General features: G+C 35.3%; 1 protein-coding gene across 1 annotated transcript in view; it reads left to right on the top strand.

The window, feature by feature from the left end:
• LOC106143373 (espin) overlaps positions 1-12,008 on the top strand; it is a 112,693-nt gene that overhangs the window by 79,574 nt on the left and 21,111 nt on the right. Inside the window, exons 3-6 of the mRNA XM_060948872.1 lie at positions 4,684-4,867; positions 7,620-7,802; positions 10,569-10,673; positions 11,314-11,545. Of these exons, the coding sequence (XP_060804855.1) occupies positions 4,684-4,867; positions 7,620-7,802; positions 10,569-10,673; positions 11,314-11,545 (704 nt within the window). The remainder of the gene's footprint in view (positions 1-4,683; positions 4,868-7,619; positions 7,803-10,568; positions 10,674-11,313; positions 11,546-12,008) is intronic.

The following is a 12,008-nucleotide window of genomic DNA, read 5'->3' as shown; positions in this document are numbered from 1 at the left end:
ACCTTCTAACCTATATACTAATTTATAAATAACACTTATGACGATTTAAAATAAGAAGTCTCATTATTGAAATCACATTGAAATATAAAATAAGAATTCGTGAACAGAAACTTTCAAAATCAAACCTATACGAGATCAATAAACTTTGTATTACACGATCGAGTCATTAATCTGTCCATATTTATGGGAAAACGTACAGACAGACAAAAGAGCACTTTCGCTATTTTCTTGTGGAAATCGTGTGGGCGCCTTAAGCTCGACAGTGAGACACTGTCGCGGTCCGCGGGTGCTTGTCGCATACGCGTCAGACTTGTCGTAAAATTTTAATATCCATGCCTAAGTTCTGTTTTTAAAAAGTAAAATGTGAACTCTTTGGTGCATCGTGTTATTAATGTTCTTTTTTCGAATTGAATAATTTCTTGTCGAATTAACGCGAACGTTCTAATTTTGATTTTTTATTACCCATTTAGTTAGTTTTGTTTTGTTGCTTTAAATCAGTGTAAAAATGAGAATATATATTTGATAAACTGCTTTATAATAATTTGGAAAATAAAGCTGCAGGAATGACGCTCAATTCTCAACCCCCGTACAACCGGGTTACGAGCAAGTTTTTCGGGAAGAAGAATAAGAAGAGCAAGAAGTACCACAAAATAAAGGCGGGAACTTACGCTGGAAGGGAACGGTAAAATCTATGACTTTTAGAAGGATATTTGGCATCCTACGTATTTATATTATAAATGCCGAAGTTTGTAAGTATGTGTGTGTGTTTGTTACTCTTACACACAATCAATTTGTGTAATTTGTCACGCAAAAACTTATTGAAACTTTACTAGCAGTAGGTAGATACCTAATATAGCTTACACACTGAAATAACATAATATTATGTTAAAATTACCGATTTATTTGGCGGCAAGCTAAAATAATTAAACCGTAAAAAATTGCGTTTAATAGAGATTTATGTTGTCTTACTGTTCTTTTATCTAAATCGAATAATGTAATTTTAGGTAAGTAGATTATTAATAATTTATATTTTAAAATAATATTAGTTTAAGAATGAATCTAAAATATGATTAAGGTAAGCAGGTAGGTACATTACCTATGTGCTAGAATTCAGATAAAACTCAGATATGTAATCTGATATGCTTTTATATAATCAAAATGACATAACCGCCACAAATATTTCTCTATGATATATTATATACAAATCACGTAATAGTTAAATGGTCAAAGTCAGGTTATCTAATGCTAGTGACCCTCAGGTGAAAACGTGATGAAAAGTGAAACTTGATACATAGTTATCAAATGATTTTGAATCTTGAGATGATGGCGATAGGTGTTGAATTGGATTATTTATAAGGTTTATGACTAGTTTAAGTCTAGACTTTAATAAACTTGGTAACTAGAGTACCTAGTTTAGATTTTATGCTTTCTTTTGTTCTAGCTCAGTCTGTGTGATTTGTAAAATCTATATTTGCATAGGTAATTAATTACTTTACTATGCTAGGCACATTTATTTTATTTCTTATCAAATAGTTTCAAGGGCTTTCTCTACAATAATCTAAAGTACCTTATTGTGCGATTTATGAAGTTAATATAAGTCAATGGTTAAAACCAATTTCCGTTATAAATTTTATTTCACAATAATTAACTTCATACTTAAAAATTTAGAAAGGGGTTAGACTTTTTATTACTTTAGAAGGGAATATTTCATTTAAAATCACTTTATAGACTTTTCCAAAAGTATGAAATCGCAGGTAATACAGCTAAGCTAATCTATACTTTAATATTATAAAGCTGAAGAGTTTGTTTGTTTGAACGCGCAAATCACAGGAACTACTGGTTCAAATTGAAAAATCTTTTTGCGTTGAATAGACCATTTATCGAGAAAGGCTTTAGGCTATATCACACCACGCTGCAACTATAAGGAACAAAGAAATAAAGGAATATGTGAAAAAAAACGGGGAAAAATTGTTCATCCTTGAGGGCTTCAATAATGCCCAAAATAACTATTCCACGCGGACAAAGTCGCGGACACAGCTAGTATACAATAGAACAATTGGATTTATATTATTAAGTGTAGGATTAAGTGTAGGAAGACCTAGACGAACGTATCTTGATCAAATTAAGGACGTCCTGGTAAAGGGTCAGGTCAAAAGTACCCGAAACCGCCAAGCTTGTATGAAGAGAGTTATGAATGTGGACGAAGCGAAAGAAGTATGCAGAGATCGTGGCAAGTGGAAAGAGGTAGTCTCTGCCTACCCCTCCGGGAAAGAGGCGTGATTTTATGTATGTATGTATGTATGTAAGTGTAGGATCTGTGCATTAGAAGCAGAGAAATAAGTGGCGTATTGAGAAATTGGTATTTGTCTTATGAAATTATTTTTAAAAAGCTCTCATCTTCATTTTGACGTAACCTGACAGTCTAGCTAATTTCTGCATCACATCACTATTTAATGTAATTATTGGTAATGTATTATTGCAATAATACATTAAAAATAATTACATTACTATCATGCCATCTCTATTTCTAACACTTATTGTATAGATGTTTCGATCTTGAAACAATACGAGTCTCACGTTCCGATCTCGGTTTTGGTAACTTGCGTATTACAAAATATAATTTAGATATAATATTATAGAGTTTATGTAACTGACTGTTTGACCTTCTGCATTTAAATAGATAAAAGATACAGAGAAAAGATCAAAGTAGCTGCATTTCTACCGCGTAATATTTCGTATTGACAACATAAAGGGACTAAATGCCTTCTTAATGTACAGGCATACATTACATTTTTATTTCTGATGCAATAAATATATTACATTTGAAGGTTTTATGTGATACTTGCGACCCGCCACGGCTTGTACATACACCCGCAGATATTTATGTATGTTTAACAGTCAAATAATTTTCATAATCGGTTCAGTAATACTAAAGGTAAGCCCTTACAAACAAACAATTATAGACAAATTTTATGCACCTTTTTATAATATTAATAAAGTCGTAGAAATAAGTATACATTAGATTTTTTGTCGGATTATTAAATATAGTATCTAACATCGTTGATAGATATAGCCGTGTGGTTACCAGCACCAATTGAAAAAAAAATAGGGCCACTCTTTCCCATGGACGTCGTCGTAAAGGCGACTAAGGGATAGGCTTATATACTTGGGATCCTCTTTTAGGCGATGGGCTAATAACTTGTCACTATTTGAATCTCAATTCTATCATTATCTGCCGGACAGCAGGGCGTGGCCTTTCAGTCTTATGATGATTGTTGGCTCTGTCTACCCCGCAGTGGATACAGGCGTGATTGTAAGTTATGATAATTGATAAGATAATTAGATACCTAAATTTACATGTATTCTTTAAACCCAACTTGATTTAAAGTTAAACTAGGTAAATAACGTAGGAGCGTAACTAGTAAAAACGTATGCTACTTGCATACGTTTTTACTAGTTACTACTACTATAAGTAACGTATATAAGTTTTATTCTGTAAAAGGCACACACTCAAAACAATTATCAAAATAAAACATATAACTTCTAAAATAGAGTGGAAAAATTCGTAGTGAACGTTTGAAAATGTTTTATTCAACTAATTAATAAGGGAAATATTTACGTAAGAAGACCATTACTAAAATGGAGGAAATACCAGACAAGGGCATACCACACACGAGGTTTCATTTACAATGTAAATGGATCTGTGTAACTTGTAGAACATTCGATTTCACCGATTTTAAGTTTTTATTAATTGAAAGAAGATACATACATAAATACATATAGTCACGACTTTATCCCTTACGGGGTAGACAGAGCCAACAGTCCTGAAGAGACTGAAAGACCACGCTTGCTTTATGATAGAATTGAGAAAGAATATGGACCGTATCATTAGTTACATTTAAAAATAAAGATCTGGAATATACACTACAGAAGATTGAAGGAGAGAAATAATCAAATTAAAAGTACTTTATTTTTGGAAATCAAATAAAAATTATTAACAATAAAAATCTGATATTTTTCGCTAACCAAAAACAGGACATGGCAACATTTGCTATGGCATACATATGCATATGCATGCCAGCTGGCTTTGCCTGTTAATATTTACATACAATAAATAATTAAATACTTAAAGAAGAATTAATTAATGTTAAGAAGATTTCCTACAAATACTTCTACGAAACACCTTACTCTCAGCAAACTACGCGTTTGACCTTTATTGTCTTCAGGTTGTTCTCAAAAAGTTTAATCTAAACTGCAGAAAAGAGTGTTCTCTTTTTACTGGTAGCATAATTTTTATGATGCGATGGACTTACAACTGAACTTGGTCTTATAGGACTACTGGCTCAGTCTACCCCGTACGGGATGAAGCCATGATTTTAGGCACATGTATATAATTTACAAGACAACAATTTTATCATAGAAATGTGTGCTAAAGCCAAATAGCTGAACGTGGCCTATCAGTCTTTACAAGACTGTTGGCTCTATCCCCGCAAGGGATATAGACGTGATTATATATATGTATGTATGTAAATGTGTGCTATAAACATATTTCACAGAAGTCAAATCCAAAATAGAAATACATACATATATAGTAATAATTAGGATCATCAAAAACCAAGACACTGACCATAATAATAATAATAAAAGTGAACATCTCTTTAATCCAACCATTTTATTCCCCAGTGCCAACACTGCGATGGATAACGACGTGACGCCGGTGTACCTGGCAGCCCAGGAAGGCCACCTAGCAGTCCTGAAGTACCTGGTGCTGGAGGCTGGTGGAAGGCTGGACGCGAGGGCCAGGGATGGGATGCTGCCGATACATGCGGCTGCGCAGACTGGTTGTTTGGACTGCGTTAAGTGGATGGTAAGTTTTGGATGTACATAATTTGAACAGCACGTATTGTTACGATACAGTTAAGATTTACGACATGAGCGAAGGAAAAAAACACATAATCGAGCCTTTTTCGAAGAAGGCGCAATCCAGAGAAATTCATAAGTTGATCAGATATATTGTAAGTTTTGTTCAACTGTCGGACAAGACTTGCTAGTTGATATATGCACTTGCAATATATATATATATATATGTATGTATTTTTGGTACGACAGTTTAAGACGTAAGTTCATTGTAAGGGACGCCTTGAATAGACAGGACACGAACAGGACTAACGCTCTTTAAAAATTTGTAAAGAATGAATAATTCAAACAGCTTTTCTGTACAGTTGCACACATAAGATGTCCTCTAACTATGAAAATGGCATTAGCTTTAATGAATTTGTAATCAATCTCAACGACTTACAATAAAACATCGATTGTCGTCACATCACGGAAACATTAAAATAACAATTTTAATAACGCACGGAACATATGTTTCCTTCCTAAGTTATCGAACTGCGTTTTCTCCGTGATCATCATTATGTAACCCATCGATTGTTACAATTTCTTAGTTTCGTTCTTTCTGTTGTATTAGTTGATGATTATCATTTCATTCGTCATTTTCTTGTGTAGATTCTGAGATGATTTGTATTGCGTTATGTTTGCGTGTCATGTCAATTGTAATGATGTTTTAATTATATCATTAACTTCTTGTGAAGGTGTTATACTTATATAATCTAATTTGATGTTGATTGAGAGAAGATAAAAAAGACAAAAATATATCTGTTTGTATGGAATAATTTATTCTATTTCTAAAGCCTTAGAGCTGTCACACCAACAATTTTTTTGCAATTACTTTCTCTAACAACGCCCGCTTTCCTTGACTCCCCTATCAAATGTGGTCAATATAGTTTTCGGAATATAATTTGGAATAACAACATAACGTGAAATGGTGAATAAGGTAAAAAAGTGCCCTACAATTGATCTAAGTACTCAGTTTTGACAAAGACAGATAGCGGATCATAAAAACTTTACACTTAAGTAGGTACATAATTTTTAACATAGGTTTTTAATTTTAAGAGTTTTGTCAAGACGTGGGAATAATTTTAATGAGAGTGAGAAAGTAAGTTCTTACCAAGGCTACCGATTATTTAATAGTTTAGAAAACACACAAATTGCAATTCATTAACCAACTCTTAGAAACTGTGTAGCTTTGAGTAAGATTTAAATGCTTGTTACAAAGCAATAAACCAGTTGTTTGCCGTAAAACAGTTAACTAGAAACGAAGTTTTATTACCTGAAGCTGGAGAAATCTGTCTGTAATACTAAGTTGATCTTATATCACTGAGATAATCCGATTTAATCTGTGTAAAATCTTTTCTAATAAATCATTAGCCTTGCACTTTTTATCTATGGTTAACTCATAATATCATGTTATTTATGTGGATAGATGGAATACGAGTATAAGGCAATTTTTGTTATTTTGTGAAAAATGTGAATGTTCTTCAACTTGTTAGTTTCTGAATGAAACTTCTTAGTCTTTGTCCTTTGTATTTGAAATGAAGACTGTCAAGAGTAATGTTTTGTTTTATAAAAATTCTTTGCCAAATACTTACAGATGTGTACTACTACCATTGTAGTATTAATGTGTATTGGCGTAAATAAATAAATAATTTATTTTTTCTTGGGCATGTTCTTCTTAACTTTTTGCTCTGACGGCAAAAAATATAAAAATAATATACGATTATCTTTTTCTGTTGGCCAAAGGACTGTCCAATACGAAATAGAACATATACTTGCCGGCTTCTTAAGAGTCTGTCAAAGTTACTGTTGCCTAATTTTCCCATATTCAAACCAAAAAGTATGACCATTCCGCTCACCATCCTAAGGCCTCAACCACCTGCATAATTTAGTTTATACGCTAAACCTTTATTGACGAACGATGACAAGACATATGTTTCATGTTCTCTGTTTTAACATACATACATGCATACATATAATCACGTCTATATCCCTTGTGGGATAGACAGAGCCAACAGTCTGGAAAAGACTGATAGGCCACGCTCACCTGTTTGGCTTGATGATAGAATTGAGATTAAAATAGTGACAGGTTGCTAGCCCATCGCCTAAAAGAAGAATCCCAAGTTTATAAGCCTATTCCTTAGTCGCCTTTTACGACTTCCATGGTAAATAAATGGAGTGGTCCTATTCATTTTTTGTTTTATTGGTGCCAGGAACCACACGGCACTCTCTTAACACTTCGGATTACCTCAAAAATACCACGTTGGAGAAATGACAAATTATGTGCCTATATGTTTTCTAGGTCAAAAGTACCCGAAACCGCCGAGCTTGCATGAAGAGAGTTATGAATGTGGATGAAGCGAAGGAAGTATGTAGAGATCGTGGCAAGTGGAAAGAGGTAGTCTCTGCCTACCCATCCGGGAAAGAGGCGTGATTTTATGTATAAAAATATAAATATATATACGGGACAAATAACACTGATTGAGTTAGCCTCGAAGTAAGTTCGAGACTTATGTTACGAGATACTAACTCAACGATACTATATTTTTAAATAAATACTTATATAGATAAACATCCAAGACCCAGGCCAATCAGAAAAAGTTCTTTTCTCATCATGCCCTGGCCGGGATTCGAACCCGGGACCTCTGGTGTCACAGATAAGCGTACTACCGCTGCGCCACAGAACCGTCGATTTTATGTATGTATGTATGTATGTTTTCTAGATTGTGGAGCGAGGAATAGACCCCAATGCGAGGGACGGAGACGGCGCCACTCCACTCCATTTTGCAGCATCCCGGGGCCACCTCAGCACCGTCCGTTGGCTGCTCAGACACGGGGCGAGACTCCACCTGGATCGGCACGGGAAGAGCCCTATCAACGATGCGGCCGAGAACCATCATTTGGAGGTGGGTTTATTGTATTGTTTCAGTCTTAGGAATTATTGCCTGTAGAGAAAGTTCTGGAAATTCTTCTTTGATCGAAGCCCTTGGCGTTAAAACTGATATTCTAATATCTATACATATGTCAGTAATGAACTGGGAGTTTGTTAACACGTTAAACGCAAATAGAATTTCATTTTCAGACATCACCACAAGAATCAATGTGGATTTTCGTGTCATGAAAATAAATACAGAAGAATGTTAATTTTATAGTCAATGGAATCTCAGTGCCGTGTGGTTCCCGGCACCAAATAGCACTCCATCTCTTTCCCACGGAGGTTGTAAAAGGCGACTAAGGGACAGGCTTTATAAGCTGTAGTTGCGATTCTTTTTTTAGGCGATGGGCTAGCATCCTGTCACTATTTGAATCTCAATTCTATCATTAAGCCAAACAGCTGAATATGGCCTATCAGTCTTTTCGAGACTGTTGGCTCTGTTTACACCGCAAGGGATATAGACGTGACTATATGTACGAGAATGTATGTATGTATGTGGAATCTCGGGCTTTGAAAGATTTTGGCGGAGGGTGCAATCGAGATTTTTGTAGAAGATTATAAAAAAGCTTTGCCCTAATATGATATAAACCGCGTATAAAATACTAGCGGTGTCCGCGACTTCGTCCGCGTGGAATAGTTATTTTGGGCATCATTGAAGCCCTCAAGGATGAATTATTTTCCCGTTTTTTTCACATATTCCATTAATTTTTTGCTCCTTATAGTTGCAGCGTGATTTTATATAGCCTTCCTCGATAAATGGTCCATTCAACGCAAAAATAATTTTTCAATAAGAACCAGTAGAGTCTGAGGTTAGCGCGTTCAAAAAAACAAACAAACGCTTCAGCTTTATAATATTTATTAGTATAGATGATTACCTTTATTCTACACTACACCTTATTCAAAAGTGCTTCATTTAACAGTGGGCCAAAATGGAATCCATGGAAGGCTTTATTTTATAACAATGCTTTTCTAAGAAAGTCCGGTATAGGTCATCTAATGGATACTTATCGCTATAATGTGAAGGTAACGACGTGTGACAGTCACTTAACTTCTTGATCTTGATTTTATATTGTTTTCGTGAACAAAAGCCTTTATATTCTGCTCCGTTAATATTCTAATATCTACTTTTATTGTTTAAAAAAGTGTGTTTGTCATTAATTTTAAATTATCTACAACAGTGACGTTATAAAAATAAAATGTCCACGTAATGGCATATAATTTTTGTAACTTTTCTATTAATATCAACTTCACTTTAAAGACATACAGCTGAACGTGGCCATTTAGTCTTTTCAAAACTGTTGGCTCTGTCTACCCCGCAAGGGATATGGACGTGATTATATGTATGTATGCAATAAAGTGCGTATTAAATGTCAAATAGGAAACAATTACGTCGCGAACAATGCCTCTAAAGACGCATAATTGAAATAGTTTCCACCTGTTGACGCCATAATTACGGCAGTATCGCTTTCTACGTTGTCTGTGGTCCAGCTAATAGCGGCATAGACAATAGACGTAGAGTAAAGCTCACGTTTGGAAAGTATCATTTTCACCGGTCACACTCTGCTGGGTGTCTTTGGTATGATTTGAATTTGGAACTGCGCGGTATTTTAATTAGCATTGTGCATATTTTACTTCGGATTCTATAAGTTTACTAAAAACTTAGATGGTTTTTTTTTTCAAATTTTTGTTTAAGATAGAATACATATTCAAGGTTCAATCTTTTATTCTCTGGTTAGAAAGACGATTATGCGATGATTGTGATTGACAAAAGACATACTGCAACACCAGGGTGTGGAGTTTATGTGATCATCACTGTTACTAGTTCATCGATTATGATCACGTGACATGATGATGTGAAGTGCATGTAACCTTGGTTTGACCTGGGAAGCTGTCAATGCCCTTCAAACAATATGCTAAATTAATTTAGACATGGCTGGACATTGCTTTCATGGAACGGTTTTAGCTGAACTAATTCAATAGAATTGTTTACTGTTCCAAATGATGCGTATAGACTATAGCGCTTATGACAATCAACAGCATCTAATTTTGATAGTATTGTAACTTACTCGAAATCCTTAAAGGTTTTTCGTTAGGCTAAAAAAAAGGAAAATATGTTTTGTATCGCGACCCGAAGATACATACATACCTACATAAATCACGCCTCTTTCCCGGAGGGGTAGGCGGAGACCACATCTTTCCACTTGCCAAGATCCTTGTATCTTGCATGCGACCTGAAGATGTATAAAAAAACTATATAGCTACATACTTATATAAAAGAAGGCACTGACTGGTTCGTTAATATGTTGCACAGCCCAGACCGCTGGTCTTTTTTATGTGGCATGTAGGTTCCTTGTAGTCTGAAAGAGAAGATTCCCCGGAATTTGAGAAGATACCCCTATATTTTCACGGGAACATAAATTGACGAGAGTTTTATTTATACTTATTTCTCATGTCTAACAATGTTTATTTCAGAAAGTATTTAAGAGATATTTTTACTTATTTAACTAAAATAATTACAGAAATACTATTTTGAAACTGTATATCTGTAAACCTTTATATTTTTATCCATAAGTTTCTTTAACCGCGGGCGGGTGACATGGAGGCCTGAGAGAAACCTAGCTTAGACTCAAGTCCACTCCCAAAATATTGTATAATATTACATTGTAATGCTGTTTGTGGAATATAAACTTTTTTTTTATTTTTTTTTTAATTTTTAAAGTATATTTTTTGTCCGCAGTGCTTGAACGTGTTAGTGGCAGCGGGAGCCGCCGGCGCAGACAATAAGCAGCTGGCTTCTTATAAAGCTGTACACTCCTGCGCCTGCACGCCCGGTGAAGCCAGAGTAAGTAAATATTCTCTGAATTCCTTTCACGAACGTACAGTTGGGAAACTGTGCAATAACAAAAATTCAAATTAATTTTTTTTTATTATAGGTCACTTCATAACACTCTTTCCATGAGTAGGTTTATTCATTTATTTTAGTGTCAAAGGTTATTGGTTATACCTGTTTCCACCTTTATTCTACGGTGAGCATGATGAGATAAAATGTTTAAGTTTCCTAACTATGTTAAGCAAGCAAAGAAAAGCCTTGATCTGAGTTGTATTAGGCTTTTCTTAGTGTCAAGAATACGAAAGTAAGACAGAAGCTGCTCAGTCATTTCCGCAGATCACAGAGCCATAGACACTCCGCTTGGATTACTTTTTTACGAAAATACTCATAATATATTCCAATAGATTTATCCCGGTCTGATCCCCAAAATGCGATACCCTAGTGGATCCGTTTTATTTTATTTATTTTCTATTCTGATCCCCCATTCAGTGGGAAAGGGGTATAAGAACGGAATAATTATTTCATAGTGGATCAGACTGGACAAAACTATTAATAACAATGAAGAGTGCATCCGTTTGGATGACCAGAACGGAATAACTCTTCCAGTAATCTTTATCGCATTATATTTAATTGATAAACTTGTCAATTCCAGTGTGCTCTTCCAAACTGCATCAACGCGGGCAGTACTCGCTCCCCGTTCTACCTTCACACTCCAGAGAAAGACCGGCGGTCAACCGCCGAGCGCAGAGGATCCCTGCCTTCCACCATCGGGTCCATAAGCTCTTCTAGATCTGGACCAGCTGATGGATTATACGTGAATCCCATGCAAAGAGGCACTTCGACCAGTGCTACGCATAACAGCTCTTCAGGGGAAGAAAGTTCAGGTAATTCTTAGATATCTTATGAAGTAGTTAATGTTTTTTTTGAAGGAGGCAGTGGATCCCTGCTAACAGCTAGTATATAAGCTCTTCTAGATCTGGACCAGCTGATGGATTATACGTGAATCCCATGCAAAGAGGCACTTCGACCAGTGCTACGCATAACAGCTCTTCAGGGGAAGAAAGTTCAGGTAATTCTTAGATATCATATGAAGTAGTACATGTTTTATTTGAAGGAGGCAGTGGATCCCTGCTAACAGCTAGGTCCATAAGCTCTTCTAGATCAGGACCTGCTGATGGATTATACGTGAATCCCATGCAAAGAGGCACTTCCACCAGTGCTACGCATAACAGCTCTTCAGGGGAAGAAAGTTCAGGTAATTCTTAGATATCTTATGAAGTAGTTAATGTTTTTTTTGAAGGAGGCAGTGGATCCCTGCTAACAGCTAGTACATAAGCTCTTCTAGAT

Source organism: Amyelois transitella, chromosome 17, assembly GCF_032362555.1.
Source record: "Amyelois transitella isolate CPQ chromosome 17, ilAmyTran1.1, whole genome shotgun sequence".
Lineage (NCBI taxonomy): Eukaryota > Metazoa > Arthropoda > Insecta > Lepidoptera > Pyralidae > Amyelois > Amyelois transitella.
This window is presented reverse-complemented; position numbering and strand designations above follow the sequence as displayed.